This window comes from Eschrichtius robustus, chromosome 9 (assembly GCF_028021215.1).
Source record: "Eschrichtius robustus isolate mEscRob2 chromosome 9, mEscRob2.pri, whole genome shotgun sequence".
In the NCBI taxonomy this organism is placed as follows: Eukaryota; Metazoa; Chordata; class Mammalia; order Artiodactyla; family Eschrichtiidae; genus Eschrichtius; species Eschrichtius robustus.
Genome location: NC_090832.1, coordinates 122,852,184 through 122,879,112, shown reverse-complemented (window position 1 = coordinate 122,879,112; position 26,929 = coordinate 122,852,184). Strand labels below are relative to the sequence as shown.

Here is a 26,929-nt window from a genome sequence, read left to right as displayed (position 1 = left end):
GTTTACTTGAAAATGTAGTAATACATACACGACATTTTGCATTTAAATAATGGGAAAATGTGACAGAGAAGAGAGAGCATAGACTCACCCAGGCATACAGAGGAGAACTATCTTCAATCATCTCTAGTACCTTAAATAGTCCTTGACATACAACATTTTAAAAATATCTGTTCAACAGATGAATGGATGAGAAAAACGAATGACCAAAATAACATTAAAATAAGAAATGAGAGCCAAAATCAGGGGAAATTATAAAATCATCTAATAGAAACTGAAATAGGAAACATCTGGTTGGGGTTAGCCACTATAATTATGATACAATAATGTTCACTATCATAGACCAGGACTTCTCAAACCAAGTATTAGATGGACAACTTTTAAAAGAAAAATATACTCTGCATTCCTACTGTCAACTTAAATCAATTATAATATATTTTAATCTATACAAAATTAAACTCAGCACTTATTACCCTGATAAAAAGATAAAGGCAAAGCAAACTTTCAAATACAAAAAAAAAAAACACTGCATAACCAATTAAATTCAAGTTAACAGCAGAAACGGAGTATAACAAATAATGGTTTTCTGCTGTAGCAATGTAGCTTCAGATAGGATTCTATCTATAATCTTTCTGATTTTTTTTACTTAATCATTCTAATGAAAAAAAAATGCCTTTTCACTTAAATTCACTGTACAAAATAGTATACGTAACCTCATGGCTTTCTTTGACAATTGAGGATAATCAGACCTCATACTAAAAAAAATACCCACAGCATTCCTTGAATGCTAATTTTAAGGAAGTTACATCCAGATAAAGTTGGTATCACAGCCATGTTGAAATCCTCATTAAATGCGTATCTATTCAATTATTGCTGGAATCGGGTATAGAAAATTCTTCAGTGTGTACTTACTGATATACTGACTATTAATGAATGGTGGAAAGGTAAATGGAATCTATTAAATTCATCTGTCTGTAACTTGAACATGTTATTGCTATAATGCTGGTTCCCCTGGGTATGGCATGCAGGGATGCTATTAAAACAGTTTGTTATTTGAATTTCAGTGAATGCTTCATAGACTTCAGACTCTGTGAAGTAGCTGGCCTTCACATAGCACAAACACCAATTTATCACATGGCAATATTTGATTACATGGCAAGTGATCCAGATGATATGCTTATATTCTGTTTTTAAGATTATCACTGATATTAAAACCCTCAAATTTTAAATCTCACTGAAAATGTGAAAACTCCCAGAATAGTTAGCTAACACAAGTTAGAGAAAAAATATCCTAGGAAGGGACTTCCCTAGTGGTCCAGTGGTAAAGAATCTACCTTACGGTGCAGGGGACGCGGGTTCGATCCCTGGTCAGGGAACTAAGATCCCACATGCCATGGGGCGGCTGGGCCCGTGTGCCACGACTACTGAGTTTGCACGCCTCAACTAGAGCCCGCCTGCCGCAAACTACACGCTCTGGAACCCACGCACCACAACTGCAGAGGCCGTGTGCCCTGGAGCCTGTGCACCACAACTAGAGAGAGAAAACCCACATGCTCCAACTAGAGAGAAGCCCGCACACCACAACGAAGAGCCAGCGTGCCTCAGCAAAGATCCCCCATGTGCCACAACTAAGACCTGATGCAGTCAAAAATAAAAATAAAATAGATAAATAAATAATTTAAAAAATCTTTAAAAAAAAGTCTTAGGAAAATATCAAATAAAATAATTCCACTGTTCAACTTTAGAAGAAAAATTCTACTTAGGAATACATTGAAAAAAAATGGTTTTTAAAATAAAATTACCCAAGGCGAGTACGGCAATTGTTTAAAAGCACTATCATTAGAAAAAAACTTATCATGGGATAAATTAATCTTTAATTTAGAAATCTTCATTTAAATGGAAGGGCATATAGGAACACTCTTATAATCTACTGGAGGAAAAAAGTTCAAAGTTATACCTATAAGGAATTCCACAGGGGGAAAATATGTTCTTTAAATCAAAAGCAAAAACTAGGTAGAGAATCTGTGAAATAACTTAAGGATCATGTAAAAATTATGGTTGGGTATGAAAGGATAGCAAGCAGAAAAACAAATTACAGAAGCACAAAATCCTAGTGCTACTGAAGATCTTCCCACCAGCCCCACATCTTCAAATAAGGAAACTGAGCTTTGATTTAAGTGTGGCCTTGTTTCCTTTATCAAGACTTGCTCCATTCTACTGGAGAAGTTTCTTTCCTAAATTGGCTACTGCAAACTACTCAACTCATCAATGCTAAAATATATCAAATTAGACCTTAATTATCTGGCACCACAGTCACGGATGCAAAATAATTCTGAACATTTAATCTGAAGTAAAAATTCTTTATGAACACTGTCCTTAAATTCCCTCAGATGTTTCTCCAAAAACTAAAGCAAATAAGATAGTTGGTTTAAGCCTTCACAGTATGTAATCTACTTACCAACAACAAAGTAAAATTAAAATCATCTTTAAAACAGTGATTTTAAAAATGGTCAAGAAAACACTTGAGAATTTCCTTAAAAGAACTTTTAAAAGAGATGCTTCAGGGACTTCCCTGGCAGTCCAGTGGTTAAGACTTAGCCTTCCAATGCAGGGGGTGAGGGTTCGATCCCTGGTCGGGGAGGTAAGATCCCACATGCCTCTCGGCCAAAAAACCAAAACTTAAAACAGAAGCAATATTGTAACTAATTCAATAAAGACTTTAAAAATGGTCCACATCAAAAAAAAGAAGTGCGGGGCTTCCCTGGTGGCACAGTGGTTGAGAATCTGCCTGCCAATGCAGGGGACACGGGTTCGGGCCCTGGTCTGGGAGGATCCCACATGCCGCGGAGCAACTGGGCCCGTGAGCCACAGCTACTGAGCCTGCGCGTCTGGAGCCTGTGCTCCGCAACGAGAGGCCACGATAGCGAGAGGCCCGCGCACCCCGATGAAGAGTGGCCCCCGCTCGCCGCAACTAGAGAAAGCCCTAGCACAGAAACGAAGACCCAACATAGCAATCAATCAATCAATCAATAAAAAAAAAAGTGCTTCAAACTTTGATTCAATAATTAATTGCATTGCAATATAGTACTATCACTCTGCATAAATGTATACATGTTTCTATCCTGAAAAGGCAGTATAAAATCTCCAAACTTGGGTATAAAACTAAGATGTTACTAATAGTAAAGTGTCAAGTAGTCTTTACATCATCCATCTTACAGGAAAAGGGGTGGAGAGAAAGGGATGCTATTAGACATAAGGGAAATTTCAGGTGAAGTCCTCACACCAGTTCAGATTCAACCGAGTATCTCCAAATGACTATGTCAGCTTCACAGTTCACATGATCATAATTATGGTAGAGTTATTCAAAAAGATTAAGTTCAATATTTCCTGCTTGCTACACTCTTAGAAGTTGGGCATAAATTTTAAAGAGATTTTTTTTTACTTTTAATGAATTATAAAGAAATCTTAAAGGGTAAAATAAAATTATTTGGGGACTTAGAAGTTGGATCTTCCTTTGTTTGCCAAGAAATGCAATTACTCTTAGCAATTATCAGATTGGAGGTTACTAAAAATATGGAACATTGGAATGAAATGTTAAGATAAACCATAATGGAAAAGAATATTTTAAAAAAGAATATATATATATATATATATATATATATATATATATATATATATATATATGTATATGTGTGTGTGTGTGTAACAATCACTTTGCTGTACAGCAGTAATTAACACAACATTGTAAATCAACTATACTTCAATTAAAAAAAATTTTTTTAAAGATGAACAAAGTGCTCAATTTGTTGCAAGTTAGATAAGATCTTTAACAAATGAGTTGTATCCTAAGACGTAGGATAAACTGAGGATATATTAAGAGAGTGAGATATCTCAAGTATACCTTTCTTTTTTTTTTTTTTACATCTTTGTTGGAGTATAATTGCTTTACAATGGTGTGTTAGTTTCTGCTGTATAACAAAATGAATCAGCCATACATATACATATATCCCCATATCTCCTCCCTCTTGCGTCTCCCTCCCACCCTCCCTTTCTCACGCCTCTAAGCTTATTAGATGGATGTAGCAAGAAATAATATTAAGCCCTGCATCCTTCTGACACCATCAAAGCTTTAACTCTGATCCAGTGAAAAATATTGTTTGATATAATGTTTTTTACCCAGTGGAATAAATATTTACCCAATATGTACCTGACCATATACAAGGCACTGTAATTGGATGCTACAAATGACAGAGATAATATACCATTTAAACAATGTTACACTTTTAAATATTCAAACAACTTACAATGTAATAAGGAGAGAAGTCAGATATAAATAACTATGATACAAGAAAGTGATGCAAAAATAAAATGCTATTAGAGGAGGGGGAAGGAGAGATTCTTTCAGGCTTGGAGGAAACACGCAAAGTTTCATGAAGGAGAACACACTGGAACTGGACCCTGAAAAAATGGGCAGAATTTCAATAGGCACAGACAGAAGAAGGAATAGTGTGACCAAAGGCACAGAGGCAAGAAATAAAGTGCAAATTCAGAGCTGGGAAGTGAATCAAGGCAGCTGAAGTACAAATAGATTTAGAAAGAGTAGTGGGAGATAAAGATGGGAAGTCTGGGGTATATACACTAGTTAGCGTGATGGTTAAAAGTGTGGACTCCAAGTCAGAACTCACAGGTTTAGATGTGGTTCCACCACTTTCCATCTGTGTGATCTTGGATTGAGCTTCAGTTTCTTCATTCATAAAATTAGGATAAAAATAACTAACCTGGACTTCCCTGGTGGCGCAGTGGTTAAGAATCTGCCTGCCAATGCAGGGGACACGGGTTCGATCCCTGGTCCGGGAAGATCCCACATGCCACAAAGCAACTAAGCACGTGCGCCACAACTACTGAGCCTGTGCTCTAGAGCCTGCGAGCCACAACTACTGAGCCTGCATGCCACAACTACTGAAGCCCACGCATCCTAGAGACCGCATGCCGCAACTACTGAGCCCATGCGCCACAACTCCTGAAGCCCGTGCGCTCTAGGGCCCACATGCCGCAACTACTGAGCCCGTGTGCTGCAACTACTGAAGCCCACACGCCTAGAGCCCATGCTCTGCAACAGGAGAAGCCACCAAAATGAGAAGCCCGTGCACTGCAATGAAGAGTAGCACCCGCTCGCCGCAACTAGAGAAAGCCCACACGCAACAACGAAGACCCAACGCAGCCAAAAGAATAAATAAAATTATTAAAAAAAAAAAAAAAAACTAACCTGCCTACCAACCAGGATCAAATAAGATAAGGCATATATAAGTGCTCTGCAAATCATAAGGTATTATAAGAATGTAAAGTACTATCAGGATAGTGGTAATGAAAATAAAATGAAGAAAGGGTTTGAGCGACACTACAGAATCAAAGGGATTTAAGTGTTGTTAGTTGAGAAGCCCTGAGGGTTGGCACTGAGAGGTACTGGGGACCATAAGCAGTCTTCAAGACCCCCGACCATCTGGAGGAGCCCACTCAGCGCAGCAGCCCAGCTAGCAGACGTCAAGGGCAGGTTGAGTCACTCCACAATGAGTACTCTCTCCACCTGGGGTGAAGGCTGGGGTGGGACAGGGAAGCAAGGTCAGTCATGGTGGCAGGGTCGTGACAAACAATTCTCAACAATGAACCAAAACCTTGTTCCATTAGTAGGACCACGGACAGGCACAGCAGGAGACTAGCACACACCTTCATCCAAAGATCAAGGTTTACCACTGGGTGGAGGAGGGCTACACATGCCCAGCCACTGCTAACCTTCCGCAAGAGATAGCCCAGGAGTACAGACGGTCACTAGACCTGTCGTGGTGATCACTGCATAATGCATGCAAATGTCAAATCGCTATGTAGTACAACTGAAACTAACATAATATCGTATTATATCAGCTACATTTCAATTAAAAAAATAACAGCAACAACAAAAAAGATACCCCAGGAGTGAAAATGAAGGGTTGACAATCAAGGGCAACTCCTGGATTGGGAACAAATGCTCTACGGCTGCAGCTGTGTATGTGCAGAGGCCTGGAGATGGTGCAGGGCAAGGACTGAGCCCGAGGGGCCCACAGCCTTCCAACGCACTGCTTGGAAACGAGGGCCAGTTGATTCTAACAGACTGCAGTTCTATTTAAGCAGACATCAGCCGTGGCTCCACACCACCCCACTGATGGGATGTGAGCAAACCGATGTCTGGTCCTGAACTATGTGCTGTTCACCAGGCATTGGAGTAAGACCCTTATACACAATGATCCACAAAGGTAACCGTATGACCCCGGCAGAACGGAACCAACTCAGCACCCCAGAGCCCCGGGCATCTGCAGGAATCACCCAACACTGACTCTGATGGGGGCTATGGGCCCACAGGAGACCAACTACAGCTAGTAATATATCAACCACTGGTATTTTAACACTTGTGCATAAGCTGAAATTTTGTTTCTGAGCATGATCAATGCGAGTTAAGGAGACAGAAGTCCCACTTACAAAATCACCTTGTCTTACACAAAACTGAATTTAAACAAATGTAATCTGAATGCTTGGGTTTTAGGGGGGTATGTACTATACAACTATCTAAGCTTAAGTAAGACTGTCCTTTAAGTGACACTTGGAAAGAAAAACACAAAAACTCATCTCAGTCAAACTGATCTTTTACTATGTCTCAAAAGAGGAACCGCAGTTTCATCATGTAAGAAAGAAGATGACCTATTGGGTTCTACCTTTTATTGTAATCAAATCGACACATTTACTGATGAAACTATACAAATTTATTAAGTGAAGCCACCTAAAATTTATTGAGAGTCTAGAGTGTTATTTAGAGAAATACACACTAAAAACGTGTTTTCAAATAAACATACACATAGCTGATGCTGGAATAAACAGATTCCAATAAATGAATACAGTAAGTATTTCGGAATAAACCTGTGATGACTTCACTGTGCTTGAATACAACCAAAGCTGTTTTTCCAGATGGTCAAAAGAAATATTTTCATCATCCTTGTGATACCAGCTGGAATTTCAGGGCAAGCCATCAAAAAAAATTTTTTTAATCTTCCTTCATTTATATGGAAATGAGATGTTTCCTAAAACATATCCGTACCCAGCACCTACGTCAACACCCGAGCTCAAAGCACACAAATTCCTCCAGCTGAGTCCTGCCTAGAAGGGCACACAGCACGCGACGTCATCCACGTGCGTCATTCACCGAGGAGGACATTACCGAGCTTTCAATTTCAATTAACCTGCCTCGCTTTATAAATAGCCTAAAGGTCCCTATCTAAATAGGTTGGTGCCCTTTTCTCAGAAGCAAAGGGAACAGCATGACAAAGAAGCACAAAAAAATAAATGAACTTTCCCCTTTGTAAATAGGAGAAAGTCGACATTAAACCAATTCTAAGTCTGATCTGAAGAGCTATTAATAAAATAAAGCTCAAGAGAATGAAGGACCAGTTTTAACCAGAAAATAAACAACATTCACTAACTCTATCAGCTCTTTTTAAAGTTATCTGTGAGTCACAGGGCTAGAGAAATAATTCAAGGTCCACATACAGGCAGAGCTAAACACGGATACCATAATTACAATCCTTAATATGGTCCCCAAAGTAATACAGTTTAAAAGCCCCAAATGATTGATGTTCAGCCAAAAAGAAGTTAGTTTTGAAGATTCAATGATATCATTCTCTTCTAAATCTGAAATGTTTAATAATTTTTATAACCCATGGCGTTATCATTTCTTTTGCTAGCTCTAGATATTTTTTCCTCTAAAATCAATGATTATAAACAAAACCTGCACATCACTTCTACAGTCTAAGTACTTGTGTACGGCACTTTTCTAGTTCACACTTCAACGATAATAAAGCAGAATCAGAAAACATCAATGGAATTTACCAAAAAGTAGAAAATAACTGGTATAGATCATTAGGCAGAGTAGTGAACCCATGAATTCCTCTAATAACCACTGTGCGGGAAAACACAGATGCTCACCATATTAATCTCAGGTAAAACAGACATTCATGGATATGTGCCACACATATACGTACACACGTGTCGTCCGGGCAGCACTTAATAAGCTTGCCATAGTGACATCCCACATAACATCAGAGTAGTGGCCGGCTCACTGAAATATCTAGGACACAGTCAAACACTAAGAATTAAGTTAAATAAAAAAGATTTCTGATTGAGAAGAGATCTGACACAGTTGACAGACGATCCTTAAAAGAGGTCCCTAAGCCCTCACTCACAGCAGCTTTAAAAAAAAAAAATCCCATTAGAAGTCTTTCCTGATATGTAATACTTTTGCTGTGGCAGTTAAATGAATCATTACTTTATCTGCACTGAGTCATGACAACCGGCTGCCCACTCCTCCAGTCATTCAACCAATTTCCATGCTTGGCACCATTCTGGGCCTCATGAGAGACAGGAAGATGAATTGTAAATATAAGTAAAACATGGGACAAAGTAACTCAAAGTATATGAGTTACCGATGCAGTGCTAGAAGGAAACAGACAGTACAATCAAGAGAAATTACTTGTAGGTGGTAAAGGCTGAGGAAGAGGAGCTGGGAGGGGTGGTACAGGTCAGACGTGAAGCAGAGGAGGAGTTTCTGAGGGGCAGAAACAGCATCACATAGGCAGAGCGGCAACTGGGAGCAGTGTGGACGCAGCCAAGAGTATGGGGGAAAAAACTAAAGTTGGGAAGAAAATTCAAAGCCAGACCATTTATGATCTTAAGCACAAGCTAAGGGAACTGGGTTTTACCATTCAACACGGGGAAGATTTTAAGCAAGAAAGTATTGTGATCAGAGCTGTATTCTGGAAAAGCTAATCTCGCAGATGTATATAACACGAACTAGAGCAGGGAAGAGAGCTACAACAGACTCATGACAAAGACTATAATCACTCAGATCAGAAGTAAGGAGGGCATATAAAAAAGAAGGAAATCATGCCATTTGCAGCAGCATGGATGGATCTAGAGATGATCATACTAAGTGAAGTAAGTCAGACAGAGAAAGACAAATACCATGTGATATCACTTATATGTGGAATCTAAAATATGACACAAATGAACTTATCTACGAAACAGAAACAGATTCACAGACATAGAGAACAGATTTATGGTTGCCAAGGGGGAGGGGGGTGGGGGGAGGGAGGGAGGGAGTGGGAGGCTGGGATTAGCCGATGCAAACTATTATATATGGAATGGATAAACAACAAGGCCCTACTGTATAGCACAGGGAACTACATTAAGTATCCTGTGATAAACCATAATGGAAAAGAATATAAAAAAGAATGTGTATTTTTATATAACTGAATCATCTTGTTGTACGCCAGAAACTAACACATTATAAGTCAACTGTACTTCAATTTAAAAATTTTTTTTAAAAAAAGAAGTAAGGAGGGAGTGAACTCTGCCAATCACAGTAGAAACGGTAGTGAGAGAAACCCCAAGATAGAACCATCAGAACTTGATAGCTCTGAAGTTCTCAATCTCGCTTGTTTCGAGAATCCACAAGCAGGATCCAAGAGGCAGCTTGAAAGTCACCATACATAATGAAATGAAAGGGAAATAGTTGCTCCCTGATTTAAAACCAATATGCATATATTCAGAAGGATGAGTTTCACTTGAAATAAACTGGATTAATATTTTTTAAATGGCAGATCCATTTTTCAACAAAAGGTCAGGGGAAAGCCAGAAAGTATCACAATGTGTGACACGATGAAGCCTTTAGTTGGGTCCAAACCAGATGGCCAGCTAAAATAAGCAGTGGTACAGAGTACAATCCAATGTTTCAGAATTAAAGAAATCTATATTCCATAAGCTCTTACAGGATAATCATACCTCCTCAAAGCTTTAGTCATCTAATCTATTTCTTACCGCACTTTTCCATGAAAATTGCTTTTATTTTTTTAGGTCACAAGTCACCAATGGCCTTCTAGTTGCATACCCAATGGAAACTTTGCAGTCAATACTTCAATATTTAACCCCTGACAATTGCTCTAAATCCTTTACTCTCCCTCTGCCTCCAACTGCAAAGAATCACAAGTCCTATCAAGTGTCCCTGATTAATTCTTCACTGACCCCTTCCTGACTCCATCTTTCCTCCACTGCCACGCTTTAGACTCTCATTACCTCTCAGACAGACGCAGTGGTTCTCAAACTGTGGTCCTCGGACCAACAGCAGCAGTATCTGGAAACTCACTAGAAGTAGAATTGCTTGGGCCCCACCTGAGAACTACTGAATCAGAAACTCTGGGGATAGCACCTGGTAACCTGGGATGGGGCGAGCCTTCCAGGTGACTCTGATGTGTACTAAAATTTAAGAACCTCTGTAATCAACAATCATCCCACTCCTGGTCCCCCCGCCTTTAGTCTCCCAGCTCCCCAAGGCTGTGGCCACAGTTAGGTCCTAAATGACCAATTTGATTATGTCATTTACCAGCTTCTACAACAGGATTCAAAATATATGAACCCTTTTTAAACAAAAAATAGACTTCAAAGGTTAACTTGAATTTGCATTCTAATGTTAGTTGAATTTGTATACACGTGGCAGTTTTATAAAACTAGCAATATCCCTTCTACTTCTCAAGCATAGATATTAGAATAATTTCTTTCACAGAGAACACAAAACCAGTACATTCAACAACATTAATTTGAAATCAAATTTTCCTGAAGCTTTATCGCAATGTCAGCTTTCTTCACGGGAAGATGAGGTCTCAGGCCTGGTTCTTCAAGCTTCTGGAACCTTGAAGAAGTGACTTACCCTCTCTGGGCCTCAGTGTCTACATCTGCAAAACGGGATAATAGCAGAACGAATTTCACAGAATTGTGAGGACTAAGTGAACTAATATATATAAAGTTCCTAGGACAGGGTTGGGCACGTAGAAAACACGGTTAAGAGTCTGTAGCTACTGTTAGCACCATCATCATTACTAATAATATTAAACTTACGGAGCAAATACCTGTATGTATAGGCATAGTACTGACCACAGGTTATTCCCCAATATTCATTCTCTCTTTCTTCTACAGTAACAGAAGCCCGGAGTTTTAGCCAAGCACATATCCACACACCTTAAAGACTACATTTCCCGGCCTCCCTACATCTAGCTGGTCAACATCTACCCTCTCCATGGAGCATTAACCTCCAGGATTCTGCCAGGTGGTGAAGGGATGCTGGAGATCTGAGGTCTTCTTTAAAAGACTTTCAACCAATTCTCCTTATTCTGGAGCACCACCTCCCTTCACTCCTATTCCCAGAGGTGCTGGTGTTGCCAATTCCCGAGCCTTTGCGTAACTCTGTGACGTAAGCGAGGCTGGTTCTTAGCTGCCCCGCTGCCCATTCCGGGTTCTGTTTTTCCAAGCTTATTACACCCCTGACCTTCCAGCTTCCACCATTTTGTTCATGTTGTCGTCTCCAGTCCCATTCTCCCCATCCTTACGGATTTAGGCCTTTACAAAAGAAGATCCTTAGATGTTTTAGTGGGAGTTCGAAAGGAAACAAATATCGCTATCTGCGTCCAATCGTCTCTTTTTCCAGAGGTCTCGGCCACCATTTTCCAACAAAATTCTCAGCACACAGTTTCATTCACCCTGTCATTTACATTCTGGACTAAATAGAAGAAAGTTGCTGGGCATGTCTTCCATCATTTCACATTTTTATTTCACTCTTAAACTGTTATTTTACTCCCCATGGGATGATGCTTTGGTCTACCAAGTGTACTGGATGTTCTCAAAGGCAGGAACTATATGTTAAAATTTTTACTATCTTCTAGAACAGTAGTTCTCAAACTTGACTGCGCATGTGAATCACCTGGGGACCTTCGAAAACTCCAACACCCTGGCCACATCCCCAGACCAGTAACTCAGAATCTCTGGGGTGAAACGGAAGCATCAGTATTGTAACCTACAGGCACGGCTGAGTAGCAGTGCTGGGCAGTGAATAGTGTTGTTGTCTGGAGACCTATGTCAGACACTTACCCCACATACGTACACACACAACCGAAAGGCACCAGCCCTCCTAACATGGCGTCTCCAACAAACTCTGGGGCCTAATGCATTGGTCTCTGAACCCAGGAAAATAACCTGAGTAGTCTGAGGAAATACTAAAGAAGTGCCTCAGCCTAAGACAAAGTTGGGGGATGTTTTTTCTACTTGTCGGATGACACATTAATATCAACCATCTGCTTCCTGTGCCCATTAGTCAATGTGGCAATGGTAACAGTCAGTGCCAACCTTTCTCCATTGAGTGTAATTCAGCCCATCGCTGCCTTCATTATTCATTACTTGCGAACGGCTGGCCCAGCAATCATATCACACGCTTGAACTGACCCAGGGCTATTTTGAGTGGCAACCTTCCATTTCTGCAGAAATCATAAAACTGACCCAAGGAAACTGATGAAGTTGCCAGGCAACAGAGGCTCCAGAATACCTATATAGGAGGAGCATAGGAGAAGCATTCTAGTTAGAGACTAAAGGCAGATGACTTGTCTTGATCTTTCACGTTCATAGCTAGCCCATCATTTTTACTCAGATTGTATGTACGCATGAGGTGGTTGGGAGAATTGGTAAAGATTAAAGTTGCCTCAGGCACCCCTGATACCACCATGTTAGCAAAGTCAGGGACCACAGATCCATGTCACTGCACCATCAACAGAACCTCTTCATCTCCTTCCTTTGGCTGTTCTCCAGAGGCTGGACACCAGTCCACTTATGGCTGCACACACAGAGGAGAAGACAGGCAAGGCAATACAGTTACTAACTGCTAAATAAAGCCTCCACCAGAAGGACCCACAAGAGGAAAAAAGAAAATACACCAAAGCCTAACAACTGGGCCTGATCCCTTAGCGGTCCTGCAGAAATTAGGGAGGAAAGGGTCCTGCTGTTGAACAAAGACCTCCCAACATGAGTCCATAAATAGACACAAATCATACCAGAAGGGTACCTGCAGCAATAAAACTGGGCAAGGAAATCCTGGTATGTTAGACTCTTCTCCCACTGAAAGCCATGTACCTATCTACAGCTCTTCCAAAGAACCATGTCTATTCTCTGATCCTATAATTCCCTGGACCACAGAGATTTTTCTGAGAGAAAAGGAAGTGGGGTGGAAATAAGTGACAGCAGTAGCACTCCATGGCCACCAGGAAATTTAAACCAGGAAAGATTTTTCAGTAACTTGGCTATTGCTCCCTTAGTAAAATGAATCACCTAAGGATCGCCCAGCCTGGGAACATTGGGAACAAACTGTACTGAAATTTTGCTTTACCGAAATCCTTAAGTATAATGGGAGCTAAAGCTGAGTGGTGAGCTGCCTTCTGCCTGCAGAAAGAAATAGCAGGAACTAGGTAAGAAGGCGAATAAAGGTAATTTGGCAAGAACTGAGTGAGTGCAACGCTTCATTGAGACTATTTGGCTCAAATTCTGTTTCTAAGTATCTGAGAGAAATCAGGAGAGACTGGGTAGGTTAGAGGTTCCTGGTTCCCCACCTGAGTCACTATCAACAAACTGTGGGATGAAGGAAGCCATTTAAAAGAACACAACTAGTGCAATAATTGGATGCCACGACATCTAACTTTTTCCTCTTTTTGTATAATGGTTAAATACTGCGAGCAGAGTTGTAACCTTGATATATATGTACAGAATAATTAAAAGCTAGAAGGTCCCTGGGCAGAAACTCTGTAGAATATTTAAACAAAGGAAAAGTTGCCTTCTTCAGGCAAATGACTCAGCTGGACTTAGGAATTTGTTCAGAATGCTGCAGAACTTTTTAATGTCTATCGGTGTTTAATTCAGATTTGAATTGATATAATGGGTTTATGTCAGTTCATATGTTCCTTTCTCCATCTGATTAATGAACTAACACGTTCCTAAAGTGATAGAAAAGGTTCCTTTTGAGTTTTGAGGAACCTTCCCTTTTTAAAGAACAAAATGCTCAAGTTCAGCGTCTACAGGATCTTGATTAATTAAGAATGTAATACTGTGTTTGTGTGTGTTCCCTTTTGGCTTAGAAACAAGTTTCTTTGTTTCTGCTGGACTCCAAGCTGGCAGCAACCAGAAGAGGAAAAAGACGAGGATTAAAAGGAGCAGACTGCCCAGAAACAGAGATAAGGAGAAATCTCTTATTACCAACTTTGCTTAAGTGTCCAGAAGCCAAAACTACAGAAAAAGAATCTTTTGGCTAATTTTAAGGCTGGCCCCATGCCACCACTTCTGGCTGGTGGCCAGAGGCCCTCGGGGGGAGAGAGCTAACAGGATGCCCCTGGAGAAGGTCAGGCATTTCCTTGCTGAAGCTGCCTTTGGGTGTAGCTGCTCAGTCGGAAACCAAAAACTTTTTGTCCAACAGGTTTCCCAAGTGAATCCTTAGCGCATGACACTCACCAACATTTACCTAACTGATCCCCCATCCCCTCTGCCAATCTAAGCAACTGAGAACTCTCCACTCAATGGGAACGGAAAACAATGCACTGGGCTCCCACTTCTCTGGCTTGACATAGAAGGCCTCGCTCCACAAGGATCTCGCATACGACGATGAATGCTGTCCTCCACGCGGGGCTGTTTTTACCGGCTACTCCCAACTTGACTAGAAAATCATTGTTCCTCGTGAATTTAATTATTCTGTGACTTTATAACTGCATGGAAGGTGCTGGCCAGTGGAATTCCAAGTTAGAATTGAAGCACAGACTGCCTAGCTATGTAATAACCGACACATTTAGCCTCAAACCTCCTGAGACAGGTTAAGCGACAACAATAGCTCGATATCCAAGCCTGTCAAAGTTAAGCTGCCATAGAGCTGCCGTGCCACCAGCCATGCCACTTTTAGAAGAAAGAGCAGTTCTTTCTCAGTTGTAATTTAATGGGTTTGTGATCTGTTTCCTGAAGATAAACAAAAGAGAGTGGGAGAATCCAGGGATTCCCAGATACTGAGCAATCTGAACGGCCCGTGTAAAAATGGTTATACTGGTCCCCTTCTGCCCCTGATCATTTCTGGGATCTAAAAAGAAAAGCCTTATAATTCAAAAATTAGACTTGAATCAAATGAGCAACAATTCTGAACCCATGAAAAGTAAAGTTAAAAAAAAAAATCGCTTGCTTCAATGTGTAAATATTAGAAAGTGAGCTGTCCCAACGAAAACAATTAAAAATGTCCAGTGCATCCAAATCCAGGAAAAACGAAATGCTGAAGAAAAAAGTTTGTGTTTTTCCCTCTGTTAAAAGTACCGGTCTAGAAGAGGATTTTTTTATGACCCAGCACCAGATTTAGGAAGCTAACATAGAGACAACATCCCTAATATCAAATGGACAGATGAGATATGTCATACTTGACAGTGAAAATATAAAATAAGAGACCTTTTACTCTCTCTTAATCTATGTTGTTCTTGATACAGTTTCATTTTTCAAATTCTTAATTATGAAGTTCAAAAAGATACATGAATCAATTTTATACTTTCTGACAAGAATGATCTATATTCCCATTTCTCCTGGTCTACTTTAGCCCAAGCCCATCTCCTAAGCCCCTGTTGGTGCTCACATCTGATCATTTTAAAAGCCTGCCATTGCCAAATAAGGCTGAGAAAAACTGGCTTAAGGGCATTACACTCTGATGCTTAAAATGTCAAAGAGAACACCTGTTGGCAGCTGTAACATTTATTATTTAATCAACTAAGAAAAAAAAGAAGTCAAAGCACCAGCTGCCACCTCAGAACAACTTAATGCACTAATCAAAAAACTTGTTCACAAGAGTCACAAAAAGAATTGTTAAAAACTTTTTAATATGGATTATCGATGACTAGCTGCCTCTTACCTCATGAATAATCAAAAACCCTGAGCTTTGTTTATTAAAATTCCTTATACATTCCTTATTTTTCTCATGTTTTTATATCAATGAGTTGCTCATTTATAAATAAGAAGGAAAAACAATGTAGTACCAAAAGCTCAGAATTGGCTTCTGGGTCTGGCTCACCTACTTGCCGCTGGGCAACTTGATAACGTCTAACCTCTCAGAACTTCAGTTTCTACATTATGTGGAGAAGAACTAGATCAAGGTTTCTCAGCCTCAGAGCTATTGACATTTGGGGTCAGATCATTCTTTGTTTGGAGGGCTGCCCTCTGTACCAAAGGATAATTATCAGCATCTCTGACCTCTACCCACTGCGTACCAGTGGCAACCCCCTGTTGTGACAACCAAAAATGGCTCTAGACATGGCCAAATGCCCCCGGAAGAGCAAAACCACCCCCAGTTGAGAATTGCTGGACTAGATATATACTCAATTTCTCTCCAGCCCTAATACCCTACAAAATAAATACCTTACTCTCTTAAATGTTATTTGTTAAGCCACTGGTCAACATGCCTACTGTGAGGATACTCAGTTTGATTTTTAAAGAAATTGAAATACGGTGACTGTCTGTACCAATTTAATTTTAGCAGATTCTAAAACCGTTTTTTTTTTTTGCAATGAAAATTCACAAAAGGACGTTAAAGCAATATATAAGGGAAACTAATATAAAGTATATGCCAATAATATCTTCATCCCATTTTTGAGGGTAACTCCTTCAACTGGATGAAAAGAAAGGCATTTTAACATGTTCTTTAACTAGTTTTCCCACATGTGTACTTTCAGTAAACAAAGGGGCCTTATAATAACAGGAGCAATTTAAAGTGACTGACTTTCAAGAAGAAAGAAAAACACAGCTACTCTCAAGCCTTTTAAAATATTTTTTAAGCATATTAGAAAAAAAGTTTACACCATCTTATGAATTCCTGTTTTTACTCCAAATTCATGGAAGAGTTAGGTATCTTACAATCTATATCTGGTATTCAGTTTGCCCTGAAGTCATAAATGTATATACTTCCATAGGGGAAATAAACCTATTCCTGAAGAACTATCATTAGTTTACCAAGTTTTTTGTTTATTTTTTTCACTAAAATTAGTTTCAACTGCCCAGAGGCCAAATCCCATCTCACAGGTTACCATTATTCAGTGGAACCTGACACGAAATACAAGAGTATGATTATTACTCAAGTAACTCTTTCTTTGTTGGAGGAACATATAATGCAAGGTCACTTTTTCTGTTGAAGATGTTGATTTCCTAATTCTGCTGAAAGGATAAGACTTGTCAAAAGATTTTGCCTTCAGCCTCCACATTTAAAACTTATCATACTGGAAAAAGGATTTCTTAAGAGAAATTAAGAAACACACTACTATATATTAAAATAGATAGCCAATAAGGATCTACTGTATAGCACAGGGAACTCTACTCAATATTCTGTAATAACCTATATGGGAAAAGAATCTGAAAAACAATGAATATATGTATATGCATAACTGAATCACTGTACACCTGAAACTAACACAACATTGTAAATCAACTATACTCCAATAAAATTGAAAAGAAAAGAGAGAGAAAATTAAGTGCCTAATGTAGCCCACGGTTCTAAGATGACATAACAATTGTTATATTCATAAAACCTCTAGATGTAAAGGAAATCAAAGCATAAAGCAAATGTGTTCCTCTTTTTAAAAAAGATAAAAGCATAAAGAATACCTAAACGTGTACTTTCACTTTACTGATGAGGATACTGGGGCCCAAAGTCAACTCCCAAATATTGGCAGATTACAGACAAAATCTCGCCTTCTCCACATGCCTGTCCTAGTTTTCCTTCCTGAATTCAGTGTCTTAAAGTATCTGGTTTTACAATTTCTCTGATGTTTACATAAGAAAACAAGTAAGTGGTTATATTCGTTTTCCCAAGCTGCTACGACAGGCCACAGTCGTGGTGGACAGGAATGAAGAGAGGAATGGAAAAACATCAAATCCCATGAAAAGGCAGACGTTTAGGCCTGTAGATTAATTCAGCAAGTCCTCTGCTGTTCCTTTTCTCACCTGAGTCTCTTCCAATAAGTGGAACAAAATACAGCCTTGGGGACCACAGCCCAGCCACGTTCACTGCAGTACAGGATAGTGTTAAATAAAAACGTGCCCTGAACCTGACACACCAAAGTCTTATTTGAATAAAACATACACAAACACTCTCTCATACAGAAAATGACAATAATGAGGGCAGATTTTGTACATGACGTGCAGACTCCGTCTCAGTGACTTACATAAATGAAAGGATGTGTGGAATTCAACATAAAATCACACCCTACCCTAAAAATCAACTGCCTTTAATAAGGCCCTCTCCCATCCCCTGCTTCCCTAGAACTACCCCCAGTCCCAACCACTGCTCCCCTAAAAAGGTTAAAAATGCCATGTGTTTATGAGGTTACGCTCTTCTACTTTCAATTTCCCAGCACGCTCTTTATTTTGTTCTGTCAAAGGACAAGGAAGGAGAAACGCAGCTCAGTGATGCTAAACTCACACTCATCTGTGTAACCTGGGGTACAAAAGAGCGCTACCTCCCTTTTTTTTTTAATAGCATTGTCCCTAATGAGTCAGTTCCTTCTTTTTAATATTAAGTAGTAGTCGGCGTCACAATATTATGTCAGTAACCTGCAATCCTTCAAATTCTCCCTTCTGGTGGAATTTAAAACCCTTCTCTGCAGATCCAGAGTACTGACACAAGGCCAACGGAGACAGTCTCATTTCAAAGTGTAGGCTGCCACCTACTGGCTGAGCCCTTCTCAACATCCAGCTCTCCCCAGGAAGTGAATCAATCCCCCACAAGAGGGTTGCTTGCTATGTCATTCAATGCAATGTATTCAACTATATCAGCATAATCTTTTTCATTCTTTTCAATACAAAGTCTTTAAACAACAAGGATTTACTGTATAGCACTGGGAACTATACTGCATATCTTGTAATAAACTACAATGAAAAAGAATTAAAAAAAATAGATTTGTACATATAAATATGTACAACCGAACCACTGTGCTGTACACCTGAAACTAACACAATGTTGTAAATCAGCTATACTTCAAAACTTTTTTAAATTAAGTAAATACAAATTTTTTTAACTTCAAAAAGAGACTACCAAGCCAAGCATGCTCGTGTATAGCTTAAAATTCCCAGCCTATACTCAAAAGAGCAGAGCATTATTTTTAAAAGCTGTGCTATTTCTTAAATATACAAAAAGTTCTGTTTGGGTAGATTTCCCTTCGCCATTTCCTTTGTTCTTCACTCCTGAAAACGGAAGCTCATTTCCTCTTAGAGAAAGTGGTAGTGATTTCATTGTTGGTATTGATCAACCTGGAATTATTCAAAATTTGAATTCATAGTCCTAAAGCTAGTGTAAAAATTCACAACAGCTGCTGACAATAAAGCTAAGAATTAATTAGCTGTTAATTAGCCCAACCCCTTGTCATGCAGACATAAATCTGTCAGCGCCTTGTATGAGCAGTGGACTTTTTCTAGTGAGAGCAAGTTTCTCCCTGTTTTAAGCTATTTTTAAAGAAAATCAGACCAACTAAAAATCACTAAAGGGAGATAAGGAAACCCCCTTTCAGAGGCAGCAGCCACTGTCTTGGTGACAGAGTGAGGGGTAAATACACTCAACAACATTCACTCAATAAGTACTGCATGATGCTATATTAGGAGCTAGGGATGAACCCACGATTTAAATGTCTATTTCCTTTGAGAAGTTGTCTGGTACAGAGATCTCGTGGGAAGATAATTACAACATAATCTGCAATATGTAAAAGATGAAAAATCTGGGCAGTGATAAAGTAGTGACTGAAGGTGAAATAGGAGTTTCCCAGGGAATCAGATGGGGAAGAGAGATCCAAATAGCATGTGCAAAGGAAGAGAGATGAAAAACACAAGGGCTTAGGGAAAACGTCCCATAATTCAATATTAATGAAGAATAAAGTGAATGAGGCCAGGTAGGTAGGGAGGGAGCAGATCTCAAAGTCTTTTGCATATTCTGCCAAGAAATGTGCATTTCAGCATGATCACACTGGCAACAGGCAGTGACTGAAGAGAGGGCGATTACTAAGAAAAGCAGTGAAACTGTCCGAGCAGGGATGATCAGGGATCCGAAGTGAAACTCCAGGGCAGTGAGAACGGAAAGGAGAGGCCATATTAAAGACAAACTCTACACAGGGAACTATACTCAATATTTTGTAATAACTTGTAAGGGAAAAGAATCTGAAAAGGAATATATATATATATATATATATATATATATATATGTCTGTGTAACTGAATCAGTTTGCTGTACACCTGAAACTAACACAACATTGTAAGTCAACTATACTTCAATTAAAAAACTAATAAAATTAAAAATTAAAAAAAATAAATTTTTTAAAGTGACATTCTAGGGACTTCGCTGGTGGTGCAGTGGTTAAGAATCCGCCTGCCAATGCAGGGGACACGGGTTCGAGCCCTGGTCCGGGAAGATCCCACATGCCTCGGAGCAACTAAGCCCGTGCGCCACAACTACTGAACTTGCGCTCTAGAGCCCGCGAGCCACAACTACTGAGCCTGTGCGCCTAGAGCCCGTGCTCTGCAACAAAGAGAAGCCACCACAATGAGAAGCCCGCGCACCACAACGAAGAGTAGCCCCCGCTCGCCGCAACTAGAGAAAGCCCGCACATAGCAATGAAGACCCAATGCAGCCAAATAATAAATAAATAAATAAATAAATTCATTTTAAAAAAATGTAAAAGTAACATTCTAAATTGAAAAAGAAAAAAAGACAAACTCTGAAGATAAAATCGTAGGACCTGACTGGACACGGAGAATGAGAAAGAGAGAAGAGACTAGGACCTCCCCAGTTTCCGGCTTAAGTAACCAAGTGGATGGTGGTATATTCACCAACATAGGAAATGTAGTAGGAGGCGTGGATTTGCTGGGAGGATATAATAAATTCAGCTGAGTTTGAAAAGTTTGGAAACACTGAGTCTGAAAGGACTCGAACACCGAGGAGAAGACTGTGGAGGGGTGGGCGACTGAATCCAGAGATGAAGCTCAGGCCAGAGGTCTAGACCAGAGACAGAAATTCAGAAGTCGCTAGTGTGTGAGCACAGGTGACAGGAATGCAATGCCCTGGATGGGACCCTGGGCAGAAGCCAACAGAAGACCTGCCAGCTTTGTAAAGCACATGGCATGCCACCACGCTGGCTCAGGCAGGGCAAAACAGTGAGGGCTAGAAACTACTCAGCATAGATACAGATAAGACTAGTTACAAAAGTGTAATCTGGGACTTCCCTGGTGGCACAGTGGTTAAGAATCCGCCTGCCAATGCAGGGGACACGGGTTCGAGCCCTGCTCCGGGAAGATCCCACATGCTGTGCAGCAACTAAGCCCGTGACCACAACTACTGAGCTTGCACTCTAGAGCCGGCGAGCCACAACTACTGAGCCCGCATGCCACAACTACGGAAGCCCGCGCACCTAGAGCCCATGCTCCACAACAAGAGAAGCCACCGCAACGAGAAGCCCGTGCACCGCAACGAAGAATAGCCCCCGCTCGCCGCAACTAGCGAAAGCCCGTGCGCAGCAACGAAGACCCAACGCAGACAAAATTAATTAATTAATTAATTAATTTTAAAAAACTGTAATCCGACTTTTGGTTTCCAGTCCCACTTGTAAGGAGCTTGGCAGTCGCCACTCCATCCTAACAAGTAAAAAGCTCAATAGACTAAGATCGACAACTCTTCTTGGATCCTTAGAGAGGTGAGGACCTAGGGCAAACCGCTGCCCCCAAGACTGGAGAGACGGATGCGTGAATACAGGGAACCTCAACTTTCCAGAGCTGGGGCAGGAAACCTGGGCTGTAATCGATGAATTGCTGGAGGTTCTGCGTGGGCAAGTCTGAGAGTTAAAACCTCCAGGGACCAAGTCGCAGGGGCTCCCCACAGTTTTGTGAGGCTTACCTCCAGGAGCTCAGTCAGGTTTCCACAGTAAATGTCGGAGAAAATCCCCTCGTGCTTCCAGCGAGGGAAGTGAACAAGGAACCATTCTGAAATATGCCAGAGCACTCCCTCCTTAAGTAAAAGTCATATAAAACTAGTTAACCAGAGCCCAACCTACTGGGTATCACCAGAACCTAACTGACCTGGGGGAAGGGAAATACCCAACTCCAGCTCACTCCAGCCCCCCTGTTCTACCTGAGGCAGGGAGAAAAAACTGAGAAATGTTTGTGAAGGTCACGGTCCAGGGGCACAGGCTCACTAAAGACAAACCTCATCATAGGATTAGAGAACACTTCCCCTCTCCCCACACCTCACCACCACACCCCGAAGGCCTATTTACAGCAGTTCCTTTTACCCAGTGCATCACGTCTGGCTATCAAGAAAAAAAATTACAAGGCACACCAAAAGGCAAAAGACACATTTGAAGAGACAGCGCAAGCATCATTCCCAGACGTGGCAGGGATGCTGGAATTATCAGACTGGGAATTTAAATGATTAATATGCTAAGGTCTCTAATGGATAAAGTAGACAGCATGCAAGAACAGATGGGCAATGTAAACAGAGACGAAAATCCTAAGAAAAAAACAAAAGCATAGTTCTATGTTTTAAATATTAGTTAATATATATAAATATATTCAAATGTATTCAAATATGGTCTAGAAGTGTATACAATACCAAGATACATACAGTGGTTTTCTCTAGGTTACCTCTGGTAGTTTGGGCAATTTTTATTTTCTTCTTAACGCTTTTCTACATCTTCCAAATGTTCTACGATGCATATGTATTTTGAAATCAAATGTATAAAGGTTTTTAATTTCTTTTTTAAGATCTAAAATCTCTAGAAGTCAGAATTAGCTGGAGAGAACTGAGATAGTTTGAGATAGCTGAGATTGGTCCAAGTATCTCAAACTCTAAAGAGCTGTTAAAATAGACAGCTAGGAGAAAGCAGAGGGACAGGACCCAGAAAAATGAAACTGCTGTAAAGGAAGGGAAAAGAACCACCTGAGAGTTCCTGCTAAGTGGGATGGGACACTTGATTTCCTGGATTCAACTATGGTTTCCTGGATGCAAGTAGAACCTCAGAGAAGAGTGGGACAAGAAGGAACTACAATTGGAAAAAAAAAAAAATCTTAAGGCCCCTCACTCCTTACTGCACACAGGAGATTTACAGGGCAGCGGCAAAGGTAAGACAGTAGGCAGATGTCAACTCCACCCCAAACTTAACTGCTTTGATTTCCACATTAGATAAAGCTGAGAAAAAAAAAGAAAGGTCAAAGCACCTCAAAGTCACCCGTAACAGTAAGAGGTTGAAACACATTCCTTACAGAGGAATATGCATTCTATGATGGTTTTAAGTCCGAGGCAAATGAAATGAGTGAAAGCAATAGGCAGAAATCGATCACATGCCAGGCAGAAGGCACAGACTGGCGGGGATGACACCTGTGGAAGGATAATGTGATGGTTAACGACAGGTGTCCACTTGGCAAGGTGATGGTGCCTGCTGTCAGATCCCAGTCTAAGATACTGCTGTGATGGTATTTTTAGATGTGATCAACATTTACATCAGTAGACTTTAAGTCAAGCAGGTCATCCTTCTTAATGTGCATGGGCTTCATCCAGTCACTTGAAGGCCTTAGGAGAAAAGACTAAGGTTTCCCAAACAAGAAAACATTTGTCCTGAAGCCTGCCTGGTTTTCCAGTCTGCTGGCTTGCCCTACAGATTTCTGATTTGCGAGCCCCACAATGGTGTGAGCCAGTTCCTTAAAATATAAATCTCTCTTTCTCATCTGCTCTTTCACTTTCTCTCTCTCAATATAGATATAAGTATAGGTATAAATATAGATATAAGTATAAATATAGATACAGATACAGATATATAATACATATATACATATACACACACATATCTATACACACATAGATATATCCTAATGATTCGATTTCTCTGGAGAATCCTATCGCAGATAATAAAAGCTGAAATCTATTAACAGACACCAATAGGGCAGAACCTTGAACTAGAGGCAATGGGACTGAAATGAGCTAAGGTAGGGGGACTTCCCTGGCGGTCCAGTGGTTAAGACTCTGTGCTCCCACTGCAGAGGGCGTGGGTTCAATCCCTGGTCAAGGAACTAAGGTCCTCCATGCCCCACAGCGTGGCCAAAACAAAAAAGAGTAATCCATGTTCTTGGGGTTGGGGCTTTCCTGGTGGTCCAGTGGTTAAGAATCTGCCTTCCAATGCAGGGGGCGTGGGTTCGATCCCCGATCGGGTAACTAAGATTCCACATGCCGCAGGGCAACTAAGCCCATGGGCCGCAACTACTGAGCCCACGCCACAACTAGAGAGAACCCCGTGGGCTGCAATGAAAGATCCCATGTGCCGCAACTAAGACCTGATGCAGCCAACTAAATTTAATTAATTAATTAATTTTAAAAAAACAAAAGAAATCGGCTAAGGTAGACAGCAATAAGAGGTCAAAGATTCCCAGAGCATGAAGGACGTGACAAACAATGCATTTAATGAAGACTATTTTGGAATCTATAATACGTATAATATGAACTAGATCAGAGGGAAGCTACAGTTAGAACACGCTTGGGGAAATCTAAGCCAAAGGAGTCTGTGGGTGGCCGTGGAAACGAAAGGAACCCATCCGTACAATAAGGATAACGCAAACATTTTAACAGGCAAACTTTGTATTTTCAAGACCTTTAAGTAAAAGTTCTACAGGAATACTGTTCATATATAAAGATACTAACTTACCATACTTGTCTCGCAAGCCAACAGTACATCTAAAGACTCCACCAAAGGCAACATCTTCACCAAATATTACTGAAAAACAATGTTTAAAACAATTAGAAAACAGGAATGGACCACAGATCTAAATCAAGGTTTCCCAATTTCGACATTAGGGACACTTTGGACTGGATAATTCTTTTGTCGTAGTGGCCTGTCCTGCGACAGGCATTGTGCATTGCAGACACAGGGCAGCACCCCGGGTCTCTATCCAGTGGATGACAGTGACCCCACACAGAGCTGTAACAGCCTAAAGTCTGTCTCCAGACATTGTTAACTGTAAGGGGAGGAGGGGGGATTAAAATCCCCAGTTGAGAAAGAAACACAGATCTGGACTCTCATCTTGTTTTACCCATGAAGGAAACGAGGCCAGAAAAGTAGTGAAGTAACTTAACAAGTCAGAAAGCAAGAGGCAGAACAGTGACTCACACCCCAGGCTCCCGAGTCCCTGAGCAGCGTTTTTGTTTTTGTTGTTGTTGTTGTTGTTGTTTGTTTTAAATACACGACATACAATGACAGTCAGCAATCTGAAGAGCTGAAGAAACAGAATTTCAAGCTGAGAGAACAGTCACAAATAGGAAAGTGACAGATTGCGTGAAAGAGAAGGAGGCAAGTATGATGGATGTAAGAAGCGAGGTAAAGAATAGTCTAGGTGAAAACTGAGGGCCGCCTTGTAGTAAGGCAAAGAGAACCAAACAACGGGTGCTCACAAAGCTGAATTCTAGTCCCATTAAGGCACCTCATCGGCTTCGTGGACCTCAAGAAAATAACTCACCCTTCTCTACGGGGCTACTACATCAGTCATTCTCATTCAAAACAAAGGAAGGTCTAACCATCTACTAGTGCAGCTCTCACTTCCTCCTAAAAATTAACCTGTTTTTCACTTGACCTTAAAACCAGAGATTCCCAAGTGGAAACCCAAGGTACACTAAATATACATATGAAGTCAAGTCAATCAAATGTAGAAAATACACAGTGGGACAACTGGCTTTATATCAATAATTTAGTAAGATAAAGTTACTTATAAAGTTAATTATAAATATTACAGTTATTTCCCAAAAAATCTTACAAGTTGAATGACAATGCATCCCAAAGGAAAGCACAGAATCAAACCTTCATTTTATAAATAGATAGCTGAACGAAGTGGTATTTTCCATTTTTTTCTACATGCTAGAGAAACAGCAGTACATATTCAAAAAATCCAGAAGGTATTAATGTAATATAAGGACCACACATACTATGGGAGAAAGTTAACTTAATGATGCCAGATACACATGCGAACTAATTCATAATAAGAGGATAAAAAAATGTGTTTAATATCATAATTTGATTATTTAGCCTTAAGCATTTGTTCAGGTCTTTTAAAAATTTCAAGTAGATATAATGTTACCCATTGAGCACCAGACAAATATTTCTAGCAAATCTTCAATTCTGAATTAACACAACTACCACAGTCAAGCACAAAGGAAGTTTACCTGCAGTAGGATCTTTGGCCAGTGAGTTATCTAAGGCACTTGTTACTGCCTGGAAGAGATTCATTTTCTGAGTTTGCCCTGTGAAAATTAAAAAAAAAAAAAAAATTCATGCATTGTAACATATATAAAAAATAACCAGTTTCTTAACTGTTGATTAAAATTTAACTAAAGTCAAGGTAGATGGGACTTCCCTAGTGGCACAGTGGTTAAGAATCTGCCTGCCAGGGCTTCCCTGGTGGCGCAGTGGTTGAGAATCCGCCTGCCAATGCAGGGGACACGGGTTCGAGCCCTGGTCTGGGAAGATCCCACATGCCGCGGAGCAACTAGGCCCGTGAGCCACAACTACTGAGCCTGCGCGTCTGGAGCCTGTGCTCCACCAACAAGAGAGGCTGCGATAGTGAGAGGCCCACGCACCACGATGAAGAGTGGCCCCCGCTTGCCACGACTAGAGAAAGCCCTCGCACAGAAACGAAGACCCAACACAGCCAAAAATTAATTAATTAATTAATTAATTAAAAAAAAAAAAAAAAAAAAAGAATCTGCCTGCCAATGCAGGGGACATGGGTTCAAGCCCTGGTCCGGGAAGATCCCACATGCCGCGGAGCAACTAAGCCCGTGTGCCACAACTACTGAGCCTGTGCTCTAGAGGCCTCGAGCCACAACTACTGAGACCATGTGCCACAATTACTGAAGCCCACGTGCTCTAGGACCCACGTACCCAACTACTGAGGTCGCATGCTGCAATTACTGAAGCCCATGCACCTAGAGCCCATGCTGCACAACAAGAGAAGCCACTTC

General features: G+C 40.6%; 1 protein-coding gene across 2 annotated transcripts in view; it reads right to left on the bottom strand.

Annotated features, from left to right (window-relative positions):
- Positions 1–26,929, bottom strand: part of BCKDHB (branched chain keto acid dehydrogenase E1 subunit beta) — a 232,594-nt gene that overhangs the window by 193,367 nt on the left and 12,298 nt on the right. For both annotated transcript variants that reach the window (XM_068551663.1, XM_068551664.1), the window contains exons 2-3: positions 26,132–26,209; positions 24,624–24,692 (exon numbers count right to left, since the gene is read on the bottom strand). In XM_068551663.1, the coding sequence (XP_068407764.1) occupies positions 24,624–24,692; positions 26,132–26,209 (147 nt within the window). The remainder of the gene's footprint in view (positions 1–24,623; positions 24,693–26,131; positions 26,210–26,929) is intronic.